Genomic DNA, 15,653 nt, shown 5'->3' on the forward strand with positions numbered 1-15,653 from the left:
TTTACTATTATAAACAATTAATCTACTCCTCATAATTACTATCAGTATATTAATTACATTTATTATTCTGGTTATTATTATTATTATTATTATTACCATCGTCATCGCCATTATTATTATTATTATCATTATTATTATTATTATTATTATTATTATTATTATTATTATTATTATTACTATTATTATCATTGCTATTAATTATGATCGTATATATTTTTTGTATCTCTCGTCTAGTAGCTACGTGTAACCTTAAACACCTTATTACTAACTTACTCTCACAACCATCAACAAAAGTGAACAAAAAAACTCTAACACTATTTTACTTTTAAACAAATCCGCTATCGCTATTTTCTTACCACCCCCCTCCCCCCCCGCTATATAACATTACTTACTATAACTATCACCACCACCACTACTTGCTATTATTACTATTACTACTACTACTACTATTACTACTACTACCGATTATTTATTTATTTATTTAATTATTATATAACATAACAAAAAAAAATTATGTTTTATTTAAGGATTAAACTGATTTGTGTTTGGTTCGAATACGTCGTTCGTTTTATTTCGATTACTTGTTTCAGTTGCCACCAACGGCCCACCCATCCGACAGTCATCCACGGTGCATCTACATATCTCTCCATCCCCGATATACTTCTTCCCGACATTCCTCGTTACTCAGACTGACTAGTATGATAAACGGCACGCGTGTGTGCGTGGGTGTGTATACACGAACGATTCGCCCCGGGCCTTCTGATCGCACGGTTCGTACAATCACAATTATATTTGAATTCGTTGCAATTGGGTGTGTGTGTATTTCGCCAAGTGCCGGAAGAACCGACCATTTCCGGTACCGATCGACGTTTGAACGAACCAGCGAAGACCGGAAGGCTCGCGACACCCGGAGGACAAGACTATCGAAAACGCGCGCCATCTTGGGACGAGAACGTGGCGCCACGGCGAACTTACGTACCACGTTGAAGATTCGAAAGGGGACGAGACACAATTCTAACGTTGTTTCTTCTCCTCTTTCGAGGGAAGCTGCTCAATTTCGCGCACAGTAAACCGGAAACCCTAAACGCACAATACGGTCGGAGAGCAAGAAACCACATCCTTGGTGTTTTATCACGCGCCCTGTCCCGTTCTTACCGGGGAATTCCCTGTAAAGATGAGTGATCGAGAGGAGTCTGTGAGAAGCTAGAAGAGTGTGAGCAAGAAAGAGAGAACTGAGAGATGGGTAACATCTGAACTTACAAACCTATATTAACAAATATGGCTATTAGATATTACATTATGTGCATTGTATTTTCAAGTAATCGTTAGTTGCATCGCTACGACGACGACGACGATCACGAGTGCTCATCGTCGACGACACTGAAGAAGAACACACAGCGAAAGGGCCAACGAGAACCTTCTGGAGTCGCAAACCGGTTCGAATTATCCCGCCAGGATCGCGCTAGTTACGAAACGCAACGCACAATCGCGCTGTCCGCGTCGCTCACGGTCGTCGGGTGCAGCTCGTGGTCGTCTTCGTTTCGTCCCCGCAGTCGGCCATCTTTGATCGACGACGCTCGCGACAGACAACGACAGGAAACGGTATTAACGTTCTCCGATGGCCGCGAGCCGTGAAACCAGAACAAAAAGGGTAAAAAGAAAAATCCTCTTCCAATTTGTACCGAAGCGACACGCATACCGCTGAGACTGAGACTTTAGGCAATGATAAATTAGCAACGATCGCGACACTCTGGCCCGAAACTTCCAGGACGTCAGAGGATATGTTTTATCGATGGACTCTGGAGAGTCGAGAGCGTTTGAACTACCGTTTAGGGTAATCCTCGTCGCCATTAACGGCTCCGCGAGTCTGTGAGAAGCGAAAAATAGGCTACGGGACATTTTGCATACGCGTGCGGTTTCTTTTTATTGTTTTCTTTCGGTATACCGCCTTTAGGAATCTCTTCGGTGCGTTTCGTCGGTTTCTTCTTCGATGTCTCCTCCGGTTATCCGCGATTCCGATGTCTTCGATCTTTCTGGGGGGATGGGGAGGTTTGTTTTCTTCGTAAGGGAAAAGAATGGAGGCTGTCCGTCTTTTCTTTCTTGGGTCAGGGGTGGCCGTTTCTTCGATCGTAAAGGCGGTGTACTCGATCCTCCAGGCGAGCAGAAAATTAAAGAGTGAAGGGGGGGTGAGTGTGAGTGAGTGATAGAGAGGAGAGTGCAGTTATCCGGGCGCGGGAGGATGGAAATTATTTTAAACGCGAGTCGTGGAGAGAGAGGGAGACACTGTCGCGGCAGCAGATGCAGCTCCAGCTCACCGTAGGCCTAACTAAGAAAAAAAGATGAAAAGTATTTATATACTAAGCTAACTAATTAACGGGGGCGTGATGGGGAGAAAGTTGAGAGATTCCTGACGAGCGAACAAAGACTAAAGAGAACGAGAGAGACTGATCGCGTGAGTGGGCACGAGAGACTGCGAGAGGGGGTACGGAAGGAAAGGGGGTAGAAAATAACTTAAAAGAAGAAGTACTCGAGAAATTTACTCCGAGCGCGAGTAACACAACGATCAACAAAAACTGATAGACTACTCTATAACAAAAGACGAAAAAAATTACAAAAAAAAAAAAGATGAAAGGGGCGATGGGCGGGAGGGGGGCGGGGGGACGACGTGCGTGGATTGAATGGGGCGGGGGGGTGGGACGGAGAGAGGAAGAAGGGAGGGGAAAGATGGGGCAGAGGGGAAGGAAAAGATAATCTATAATCTTCTGTACATGTTTTGATTATTCTAATTATTAATTATCGTAAACTTATTATAATAACTATTAATTAATTAAATTAATTGATATCTATGGAACTGTATTTAAACGACAAAAAAAAAAAACGTTGTAGCTAGTTTGTCAATGGGTGTATAAATATTTAATTACGATAACTCTATAGTGATACTAAAAGATGAAAAACAAAAACAGAACAAGAAACAGACAGAACAAAAACATACAGAATACAAGGAAGAGAAACGAATAATAATAAATAAAAAAAATGAGAAAAAAAATGCGTGAACGAGAATAGAAGAGCGAGTACGCGCGATGCTGTATGAGAGAGAGAGAGAGAAAGAGAGAGAGAAGGTGAATGTTGTCTGAATATGCGACGAAAACACACAAACACACACACACACACACATATGAGCATCGAGACGATACACACACAAGGCACATGTAAAATTTATTCAAAACGAGGAAACAAGAGGGAAACAAGAGGGGCGAGGAACCTGTGCAGGGGATGTTTAAAAAAAAAACGATTCAATATTTTGGGAATTTGGGGGGAGGGGGGCTGATCGAGAAACAGCCCCCCCTTGCAGGATATTATAAAGGGTGTCCCGGGGAATTTGGTTTATTTCCTGGACACGCGGTGTGAGTTTCACGGTGCTTCGTGCGGGGGGCTTCTTCCGTTTTTTCGTTTTCGTTTCGAGAATTTCGACTCGCGAAACCATCGTCGACGATCATTTTTTTTCCGAAAGCGTCGAACTGTGCCCCGTGAAAAAGACTCGAAACCCTAACTAGCGCTTTCTCCGGAAAAAAAGAGACTTCCGTTTTCTTGTTTCTTTTGTATATTCGCGCTCGAGCAGCGACTCGATTCAACCCTCGAGGAGCGAATCGAGCCCTCCTCGGGGCTGGGGTGCGAAATTTCTTTCAAGAACGGTCAGAGTCCAGCGTTTTTCCTTCACTTCCGGTTGCCTGAAAACGAGAACGCGAATCAACCGGAAGTTCCATTCGTGTTTTTGGGGGGGGGGGCGAGCGGGTCGTTTAAATAATTTATATTCTGCCGAGAAACAACGCTTCGTTGACCTGGGGGGTTTGGGGGGAGGGCGAGGGGGGTGGGGGGATTTCTTTCAATCGATATTTTTAGCGAGTCGACGCGATCGAGAGACGGAAAGACTGTCGGCAATCAATTGCTCATACCGAAACGCGATGTATAAATTATTTAAATTAAAACGATCTAGAATCCGGAGACAATCGAACTCCGCTGACCTATCGACCCTCTAACCTCGACACTCATCGAATTCGACCAAAGCGTTGCATATTTGAACAAAAAAAAAAGGAATCGAATTAAAATTTAAAACGAGGAAAGAAAGGTCCTCCCAGGAAGAAGTGACTTTCGCTTGGAGTGTGATTCTAAATAGACTATAATTTCTTCCAGGACCCGGTGTCTCTTTCCTGCGTGGACACGTTTCCCGATTAGAGGGTCGAGTGTGCTGTCGATGAAGCGCGATTAGGACGATCGACGCGGAGCGGAAGTAGGAAGGAAGGCGCTTGCTAGATCTCGATGATCACGTAATATCGAAGATACATTCCATCCGAGTTTGGAGGGCTCTCGCGCGGAATACAAGACTTCCTGTTCTCGTCTACGACCTTTTCTCCATTCCGAGATGCTCGTTTTCGACGCTTCGAAGCCCTTTTGTCTTTCTTCGCTCGCGACGCGGATCCCTGTTCGGCGCATTTTCAACCGGTTCATTGTCAATATAATGGCCTCCGCAGGGGCAGACATTTTGTTTCTCTTGTAAGTGAAATTAACACTAGAATTAATGATTGGAATTAAAATTAGAAAAATGGAGAAATTAATCAGAATTTGCTGGGAACACACCATAATTGTCGATAGTTCTAGTGTTGATATGGCCTGATTAACACTTTACCGACCGGTAGCGGTTGATTAATCGGCTATCGGTCGGTAAGCGTTGATCGGTAAAAAAGTTGATTAACACGCTATCGGTCGGTAAGTGTTGGTTGGTAAAAAAGTCGATTAATAGGCTATCGGTCGGTAATGTGTTAAGATGTTGAAGAAGTTTGAGACACTGAACGGGTTAAAAATGGCGACTGTCGCGGTGAAAGAACGCGTTCTTGATTCTTTTCTATAAAGATCGAGAAACGTTTATAAGGTAGACGAGAATCGTCGAATATCTCCACATTCCAAGGACGCTCAGGCCCTCGAGGTACAAAAAAGTTCGCGATAAATCGTATATTATATTATACGCGTATCTGATTATCGATCTCGAACGGAGCCATCGCCAAAAGACAAATTAAATCCTTTCCTATTGAAAGGATCCGGGGCATTTCTATAGGGAATCGTATGAAAGTTTATTCGTCGACAGTATTAAGATTATAAAGAGGGGGGGATGGGATCCCCCGAAAGGATCGACGGACTCGGATAGATCTCCGCGCTCTCGCGGTGTGTCTCGGTGATTCCGTAATTACTATTATAATACCAGAGATTTTACCATTACGATATTATAACGTTGTATGTGTTATAAGTGTTCATAAAAAAAAAGAGAAAAAAAAATAGCGAGGAGTTATTATCACCCAGGATGAAAGGCAGTGCAATACAATTTTTGTCGTTCGTCGAACGGAAACAGCGAGAGAAGAGTGAGAAGAATGATACGAAGAAATAAAAAAAAAAAATAGAAGAGGAAGAAATAAATGGAGATATAAAAAACCGCGCGGATCCTTTATTTCCGGATGGACGAAGGCATGGAGGAAAAAAAAGAGGCGACGGGGGACCGCTGATTTCCAATGGGATCACGATCAAAATCACGCGAAACAATCTGTCCGACTGTTACGAATTGTCTTTAGAAAACGTTTTACAGCTTTAATGGGAAACAACCGTAGACGTAAGCGAACGGAGGGTACTAATTAAACGAAAATAAATAATACTGATAATAAAATAGAGAAAAGGGAGAAAATAGAAAAAAAAAATAAAGAAGAAATTTAAAAGGAAGAGCGTAATGAAAGGGAAGAAGGAACGAACGAGAACGCGAGGAAAGCATATAAGTTTACATATTGGTTCACCCGTTATATCGAAACTCAAACGTTTTCTCGATTAATAATTTTTCTGAAATGGAAAACCCCCGATTTGTTCATTCGATACTTCCGTTCGCGACTTCTCGATTCAGTTGCGTCCGTTTACCGCGCCGTGGCGCTTCGATCGATCGACCACGACCGTATCTCGAAAATCTCGGTTCTTTCGATATCGATTCGCGATCGATCGACGCTTTCTCTTCCGTTTCGTTCGACTCGTGTTTAGCGTGGTATCTCGTCATGTAAATTAAGAATGTGATACGCGATATTATATTGATAGATCGATGAGCGAGACCGGAAACGGAATTATTGGAACCAATTTTGGTGGACGCCAGCGTTCGATCATCGTCGCGAGAAAAACGATCGATTTCTCGAAACAACTAGAATAACAGTCGAATTTTAGAAATCCAAAAAAATCATAGATTTCTCTTCGAAGCGTGAAGACTTAAAAATCGTGTTTTTTTTTCTGGACGATCGATCGACGTTGGTGTTGCTTATTTAATTAGACTTCGGATGAAAACGAATTGAATATTGGTGCGTTTTAGCGCCGGCGAGCCGAAAGAGAGGAAGGAATTATCATCGAAAAAACTGTGTTTCGGTGTTCAACCCCGATGGGAACGAGAAACGAAAGAATTTTGGACTGGAATACAAAGGGGGAACGAGCAGATTTTCTTCGTAATTTTTAATCGAGCCGACGAATCAATAGAAGAGAGAAGAGAGGAGGAGAGTGGGATTTTCGATCGAGTAATGGCGGTCGTCGAGGCTGATTGTAACGAACCGAGAGAAAAGTCTGATTTATAGAAGCGTGTTACGAACGAAACGTGAACGAAAGATGGTGATCCATAGGCCGAGGAGGAGATAGAAACGAGATAGAAACAACGTTGGACGTTGGACGTCGTAGACGCGGATAAGGGTTGGGGGGGGGGGTGGGGGCGCGGTGGAAAAAAAAAAAGAAAAAAAAAAGTACACAAAGAAAATAAAACGCGGATTATAATAGAGTAATGTATTTTATGACGGGTTTTAATACGGTATTGATAGCGATATTTAACTGTAACTGATAAACAAAGGCGCTATTTAAACGTGGTGGGATATAAAACGAATAAAAAAGAAAAAAAAGTAAAAAAAACGTATGAACGTCACACGGTAATGGTAAACTATAAACGCTACTATAAGGATAACGATTTACGCTAGGCGATAGACGTGCGATCGACGTCGAGACAAGGAAAGAGTATGGACGGAAGAGTTATTTAACGAAAAAAAAAAGAGAAAAAAAAAAAAGTGATGATAGGAAACAACGGCGATCGATATCAAATGGGAACGAAGGAAACGCGGTGGCTTTTTACTTTGATATCCGATTGGAGGCGTAGACATCTCGGTTTACCTTTTGTCGGTTTGTTTTCGGTCGATTACGCGTACGTGGGACTGAATCGCGTCGGGCGGGAATCCCCCCGTAATGTACGATTATCGAATTCGACTCTTTTTTTTAATTTTTCTTTTAAAAAAAGGGTCGAACTCGTTCGATTCTCGCCCGAGTCTTCGATGCTTCCAGTAATAAATCACTCGGGAAAAAAACGATTCCACGAATTATACCGTACGTTCAGACGCTGAACGATCATTCTGTGTGCATAATAACGTTACCAACGGACGTACCGCACGAGGGACTGCACAAACCATAAGTGATAATAAACAAACGACGGTAATCGTCGTCCAGAGAGGAGAGACTATTCGAAATTTCGAAATTCTTACACCGAGGATCGTGATAGATCGGATAATTAAAAACAGGACGTACGATTTAACAAAAAAAAAAATAAAATTATAGCGATTATTTATTAATTAAACGAACAAAATTTAGGGTGGGAGAGAGGGTGGTCGAACGGGGGAAAAAAAAACAAAGTGGGTGGACAAAGTAAGACTGACCGCGGATTGGGAAAACCAAGACGACGAGTAGAAAAATTTTTTGGAGATGCAAAAACCCCTTTACAGGGGGTGGGTCGTCTTTCTTTGCTGAGAACATTTGGTCCGCGTCGAAAGGACAAAGATCGTGGAGAGGGAAAAGTCTCTTCTCCGTTAGGAAAGTTTTGCCTGCGTCTGATCATGCACGGGCTACCACTGTTGGCCGTGCACAGGCCTAAGGTTCACGCATCGACCAACAAATTCGATACAACCGAGCTTCTTCCTGTTTCTATTATCTCGTTAATATCAGAAATGCAAGTGAGAATCGATTTCGGAACGTTTTCTGTTCGACTAGATTAACTAATTCGTCCGCGGTGCGACTGGCGCTCGATTTTATCGATATTATCCACTGTATCGAACGCGATTGTATCGATTTTATCGACTGTATCAATTGTATCGATAGTATCGAACGCGATTGTATCGATTTTATCGACTGTATAGACTGTATTGATAGTATCGAATGCGATTGTATCGATTTTATCGACTGTATCGACTGTATCGATAGTATCAAACGCGATTGTATCGATTTTATCGACTGTATCGACTGTATCGACTGTATTGATAGTATCGAACGCGATTGTATCGATTTTATCGACTGTATCGATAGTATCGAACGCAATTGTATCGATTTTATCGACTGTATCGATAGTGTCGAACGCGATAGTATCGACCGCGAGCGACAGTAGCGCCAGTTGCGACCGATCGACGCGAAGACACGATCGTGGGGGGGGGGTGGGAAAGGCGAAGCAGAAATCGAAATTCTTTTCGAGGTTCAGTGGACGATAGCCGATGGAAAGATAACATTACTTTTGATTTCTTTCTTCGTAACGTTAGACCTTTAGCAAAGAGCACCTCCGATCATCAAGCGTGGCCCCGACGAAATTATTTTACGAGGATCTAATTTCGCGGGGAGCCGTCGCCGCGAAGGATACCGTGTAATCACTGTTACCATCGATCCGTCGCGAATCGATAGATCGACGCGGGTCGACCAAATCGATTCGCGGCTGGGATCGATTCTGTTGGAAACGTCGCGCCCAGCAGATTAACTTAACCTCTTAAAGAGTAGAATCTCAAACGACTAAAACGCTCCCGAACGGAGATTAAAATCGTTATTTCTTTATCGAGTGTTTCGCGAGTATACTTTCTTCGAGTACCTTACGGGGCCGAGCACGGGTTTTTGTTTTACGTTCGCCTAGGCGCGCAACCGCGCTATAAATCTAACCTATATACGTGTATCTGTATTTAATTATCGTCATTTATCCATATTACTGTGTACTTATCGCATGATTATTAATTACTTACGCGTATTATTTATGCAACTACAAATAGGTATCCATTGAAGTATTATGTGGAATTTAGATATATCTATATACACATTATATTACATTATATTATTATATTACATTATATTATATTATATTATATTATATTATATTATATTATATTACATTATATTGTATTACATTGCATTTACATTACGACACAATGTATTTCTCACGTGAAATTTTTCGAGCATCTCGTAAAACACCGCGACGGCTATTGTTGTTAAACAACAACTATATATACCATATATGGGCGTGCTTTTTAAGAGGTTAATCGGGATACCGATTTTTAATATGTAGTTCAGAGCAAGAAGCTTCCTCTACATGCACACATATTGACACAATGTCCATGTACACACGTTCATGCATACATTACGCGAAATCCGTCTTGTTAGTTCGAGTCGATACCTCGAATCGCGCTCGATATCGACGTCTCGAGATCTTACGCTATCGAGGATCGATACATCGATCTCGTTCCAAGTCGAACAACCGTTTTGAATTTTGTATCGAAACTCGAGGCACGTTCGAACTGAAAAGAATATATCACGAATACAGGCGGGACCGACTTTGAACGAAGAAACGCAATTTTTCTCGTTTACAAGCGACCCCCATATCGATTGTTCCATCGGGGCATTCTTCGTCGTTGCCTCAAACATCTTTCAGCGTGAAACTGATTGCTATTGAAACACGAGTTCACGATTTTGAGGCAACGAGTCAAGGATATGTCGAGAGGATTCACACCAAGGTGCAAACGACACACACATACACACACATACGCAGCACGAGCAATACAAATTAATAAGACGTACTTTCGCGCGTTCGAACTCCCGCGAAGAAAAAAAAAAAAAAAAGAAATTATAGAGGAACGCGCGACATAACGAAAGGGGGCTCTCTGATCGACAGAAAAAGTCATATAGTCACGCAACAAGTACAAACATACATACACAGGTGGGGAGAGAAAAAAAAAAAATGGAACAAAGGGGGAGATCCATTCACGCACACAGAGGCACACACATAACGATAATTTAAAAAGAAAAAAAAAAAAAAAATACAACATTCTCGAGAACACGTGCGCGCCATCACAATTGTTGATATAAATTGCGATCCATGATTATTACTATTTACGATATAATTATTATCTTGCATTGTCTAGTCATACGTTATTATTGTATAACTAACGATATTAATTATTAATTAATCTGTACTACCTAGTCGCATTATGTGTTGCATAAAAGAAAAAAAAAAAAATTATGAAAATTCCGAAGGCGAAAAAAAAATACGGAAGTGGGAGAGAATGATGAGAGTGAACGAGAGAGAGAGAGAGAGAAAAACGAGCATGAATGAACCCGAGAAAACGAGGGATGAGTGGCTAGAGAGAGAGAGAGAGAGAGAGAGAGAGAGAGAAAGGGGTGATGATAATAACGAAATTTTTTCGGTGATTAAATTGCGAAGAACGGACGAGTGACGATGATTTTTGGTGATGATTGTGGGCGGTGAATACGGTCGTGATTTACAACCGAACGATGTGAACAGGCAACAACGGTAGGCACAATATGTTCCCAAAAAAAAAAAAAGAAAAAAAATTCGATGAGATGATACGATTTAGAATATAGCGAGAGAGAGGGAGAGAGTGAGATAAAGGCGCTCGATGCAGCCGTGGCGCGATTTGAGCATTGGCGATTGTTTAATTTTAGGGGGTTGGGGAGGGGAGTTGAACGTTTCTCGAGGGTGCTTTTCGGGGTTTTTGTTCTGTGGCCGCGATCCGTCGACGGTTCCGACGATGTTGGACGTCAATTTTCGTGCATTGAAGTGCAGACGGTTGAAAAAAAAAAAATTTAATGTAATTAAGCATTCCGCGTGATCCGTGATCCGTGATCCGTGGTTTGTCGAGTCATATCCGCCCACAGATAACGTCGAGCCAAGTCGAGAATGTACCGCCAATCGGACACGGTCGAGAATTGGACGAACGGGCGACTCGACCCCTCGAGCGGTGGTCGTGTATTGGGCATCGAGGGGGTGGTCGAGTCGCTGTCGCTCATGCGAGTCGTTTCATCGGTCGACGGACCCGTGGCGGGAAAACGGATTCTAATCGAGCGATCCACGACTGCAGGGGCAGCCTATTTAGTTAAGGAACAGAAAGTGAAGATGATAAACAATGATAATGATGATGATGATGATGATGATGATGATGATGAAAATGATGATGATGATGATGAAGATGATAAAAAAAAAAAAAAAGAGTAATAACTGTCGCGACACTCGCGCGCGCGTCGCGTGTATCAGGAATGGCCTGAACGTGACGCGCCCGCGCGTACCGCTGGCAGAAAAAAAAGAACAAAACGAGTATTAAATATATGCGGGGGCCGTGGAGAGGAGGGAACCTTCCTTTACTCAAGAGAAATCTCGACGGATCGTTCGCCGATCTTCGACATTTTCCCCATCGTCGGGCAAACGAAAGAAGAACTTATAAAATGAAAAAGAAACAAAAAAAAAAAAAATGAAATGAAAAAGAAAGACCAGAGGAAATGCATCAAATCTGTAATACCTCATATGAACCCTCGGTTTCGATACATAGCAAGCGCATATTCCTGTCAGAACAAAAAAAAGAAAAAAGATAACAAAAAAGTCTCGAGATATCTTAACATGCGTTGTCTCTCCTTCCTGTGAAATTGTACCCTCCTCCCTCCCTCCCTCCCTCCCACCCGAGGAGAGCTCGCGGGCCCTATATTGCAATATTTGTACTTTTCCATGTTGAAACCTCGATATACAATAAATTATATTAACAAACTTTGATAATCGATTCTTTTCCGAGGGGGCGGACCGTAAATAAATCAAACAGTTTCGATGACGATTCATTTATTCGTCGACCCACGGATACAATCTCATACATTCCGTTCGCATTGTCCAAAAAAGAAAGAAATAATGTCTTCGTATTTTGTTTTATTTAGCAGATACAGCCTTTACAACGGAGATCCCTTAATTGCATAGAATGCTCTTGAATCCTCGTTCATTTTATACTAAATCGGAATCGAGAAAGAATAGCTCTCGATCTCGGGCAAAATTTTATTTTCCATTTCCGTTTGAAAGCCACTTTATCTTTTCTGAGAGCCTTGCTTCTTCGGTGCAAATTCTAAACCCCTTATGTAAGTCTTTTTAATTTGGTATTTTTCTGTAAAAAAAATAGATCCATCGTAGTTAAACATATCTAGCATAGAATAAGAGTTCGTTGCTTACCGGTGAGTAATTTATACACGTATAAAATCTGGTTTCCTTGTACAAGGACGCTTGGAGTTTTCTTTCCAGGTTCGTCCGTGATCGTTGCACTTGCACCGATACTTTGGCATTCCTTGCTGAACTCCTTCGAATTTATACCGAAAGTTTCCAAATTATTTACCAGCGTTACCTTCAATGTAAAACATATTTTAGAATCAGTCGGTCTTCGTTTTTCAATTCAAATCTTCAAATCGATCGTACCTTTTTCCCGCCAGATCGAACGGTGACCCTCATATCGATAGGTTCGAGTTTCCCGGTGTGCAACAGCTTATTTCCGGCTAACGTAACCTCGTGCATGTGCGTCATACGTCCGATAAACTTATTTATTCCGTCCTCCATTGTTATAGTCTCTTGATTCACTTTGGTCTTCATGATACCTGCGAGTTGTGGGTTTAATCTCAATATCCTACGAACAAAATAGGTTAAACGGTCGTGCGTGAAAAATGGCGGGGGGCACACAGTGTGTCGAGTGTTGCTTACTTTCCCTCCTGTAGATTCTCCGCTTTCACGTATTCAGTAAAACATTTTCTGATCTCAGCTCTTTTCATTACGTCCCCTTTTCTGCAATCATCGTATGGGAGTAAAATGTACATAATATGTATCACACAATAGAGCAAAATGGTATATGACGTAACGGTTGTCGACTTCTGCTCTGCACAGAAAATCATTCTCTCTGCAATTATTGTACCGTGGTAAAAATATGTCTCCCTAGCGTGGTGTCGTATACTCACTCGTATCTGAATTTAGATAACACCGGCAGAACGTCTGCTGTCACTCTGTAACACTCGGAGACCACTGCCGTGTTTGAAACTACTGGATCCGAGGGTGGTGCTGGTTCTTCTAAAACGACCAACTTCTTTAAAAGGGGATGATCAAACTACAACAAAGAATTTATTAATATCTATATCCTAAATATTCCTATTAGCCAAAAACTACAAATATTACCTTAATAGACAATATGCTTTCTACTCCTTTTATGACGGAAGTATTAATTACACCCTTTGCTTTCATTTCAGCTAAGAACACGGACAGCTTTTTATATCGTGACTTTTTTATATCTATATTTCTATCGGGTGGACATGCCGCCAATAAATGATTCTTCGAGAAATTGGACACTAACATTGGTAAATCGTTAGATTTCACAGACTTTTTGCACGCTTTTAGAAAGCAATACTCTAACAAGTTATCCATTTCTTGCACAGGATCTACAACTGCTTCAGACTGTTCCATAATTACATTCTCCACCTCCTCGGATTCTTCTGTCCTGGTTTCCTCCGCATTTTCCTGTCAAGAACAATATTAACGATTCTTTAGCATCGACCGGTCGACCCCATTTCTGCGAATGATATCGCAAATTACCTCGGTGAGAAATTCAGTTTCTAAAATGTTATCGTTACAAATTTCTAAATTGCTTGTTGCTTCCACGAGAGGCTGGTCACTGTTTTCATTGATTAGATCTATATTTTCTAATTTTTCATTATCCACGTCGAGATTCAGGGGCCCTAGATTTGGTCTGATAGGTGGCTTTCCTAGTTGGCAAAGCGTATCGCCTATTACGTGTAAAATTTCGACGCATTTTCCGTGGCCCCCCGACATATACATGTCCTCGCTAGAACGTGCGGTAATACCAACAGCAACGGATGCCTGTAAAAAAGATACACCTGTATCGACTTATCGCAAATTATGAGAACGACTAATACAAACCTTATTATCTTCTGTATCTACTGAAACGGGAGTACCTTTCTGTAATTTGCCAAAAGAGTATAACGTTATAGGTTCTTTCATTATCACTCCAGGCAACATCAAGTCTGCGCCGCTCGCTAGTTTAGGTACAACCGGAAGACCCGTTGTAAAAACTCTCAACAAATTTTGATGATGCCATAACGTATATATAGTTGGCAATAGTGTTTGATGCAAAGAGTCAATTTGAAAAAACATAGGTATTTTGGCAACACAGTAAACTTTCGCTAATTGTCCACCGTAAGTTATGACTTTCATGACGCTTATCGCCTCCTTTTTGGGAATCAATAGCTGGGTTTCTTCCTCCGTGAGCATCGGATATGCTGCCAAAATTTCTTGACATAATTTTTTCCTGAAAAACAAACGCATAAAAATACAAAATACATACGTACATTGCTTTGTCCATGTCATAAGTAATATAAAATATTTATTAACGGTTTGGAAATGTATTGAGAAACGCAGAATTAATTATTTGATAGTCTGACATGTGAGACAATGTTTAACGTTTCACGTGGGAGTTGTACCAACCTTTCCGTTCCCTTTAATTGATTATTCGACTTAACTTTAAACGGTTTTATAAACATCTTAGCTGCGCAAATTATTTAAATAAACTGCCAAAAATCCAGCTCGACCCACCTGCGGCTATCTCTAGACACAGCTGACAGCCGCTGCTGGAATCAGTGTTACCAGATATTTGACCGATGTCCAGAGGAAACTGTCCCTCTGTTCTAGCAAACTAAATTTTCCTAGACATCTCCTACATAATCGTTGATTAATCAATTTCAACGATAAAACAATTAACGTTAATTCCTTAAGTTCTAACGGTGCACCCAAATAACACGAATCCTAACCGTGAATAGAAAATCACTAAACCCTGCTTCAATTTCCTATGGGATTCTAATTAATTCTAATGTTCAAGAGTTTGCAAAGGACGTATAGGAATTTATTAAAAATTCAGATCGTATAATAAATACAAATATTCTAGAAAGCCTAATTACGTCCCCAAGTATTTTATAGCATACATAATGGTACGTTCTCACGTAGCAGTAAATCGTCATGATAGCGTAGTAGTTTTTCGACTATTTTTATACAGTCTAATGTTACATAACATTTAATTACTTCTAAAAATGGTGTAGGATAAAGTAATTTCCATATTTGTTCCTATTAATCACATTATTGCTATGAGAGTGATAAAAAGTTATAACGTAAACTATGTTTCGTTGTCGCGACATTAAATTTCTTGTGGGGAATCCCAATAATAACAAAACTATTTCATTCTTTAATAACATTTTACCTATCATCGTAATAATTATTATTATCAGGGAATCTTAGCTTAATTTTGGAGGGAAAATGTTTAGAAAGATTAAAGGTGTTTCAGTTTAATTTTACTATTCAGTATGAATGAACCATAAATACAATTAACCGCCATAATTTATAACAATGAAGGGGGAACGTGCAATTGAAATGCTAGATGCATCTGTAAAATGCAAATGCACTTCTTTTTATAATGGAACTAGAATTA

The 15,653-nt window shown here is 41.0% G+C and overlaps 1 protein-coding gene across 1 annotated transcript; it reads right to left on the reverse strand.

Moving 5' to 3' along the window:
- Window positions 1–11,993: 11,993 nt before the first annotated feature.
- LOC122399770 (eukaryotic translation initiation factor 2D) lies at window positions 11,994–14,845 on the reverse strand. The gene is given in 8 exon segments (XM_043400712.1): window positions 11,994–12,287; window positions 12,353–12,521; window positions 12,593–12,797; window positions 12,872–12,952; window positions 13,123–13,268; window positions 13,337–14,035; window positions 14,096–14,483; window positions 14,660–14,845. Coding segments are annotated over 8 exon segments (1,821 nt in total). The 5' UTR covers window positions 14,716–14,845; the 3' UTR covers window positions 11,994–12,210.
- Window positions 14,846–15,653: the final 808 nt, after the last annotated feature.

This window comes from Colletes gigas, unplaced genomic scaffold, assembly GCF_013123115.1.
Source record: "Colletes gigas isolate AHSC1104 unplaced genomic scaffold, ASM1312311v1 Colletes_gigas_Sc00015, whole genome shotgun sequence".
Classification (NCBI taxonomy): Eukaryota; Metazoa; Arthropoda; class Insecta; order Hymenoptera; family Colletidae; genus Colletes; species Colletes gigas.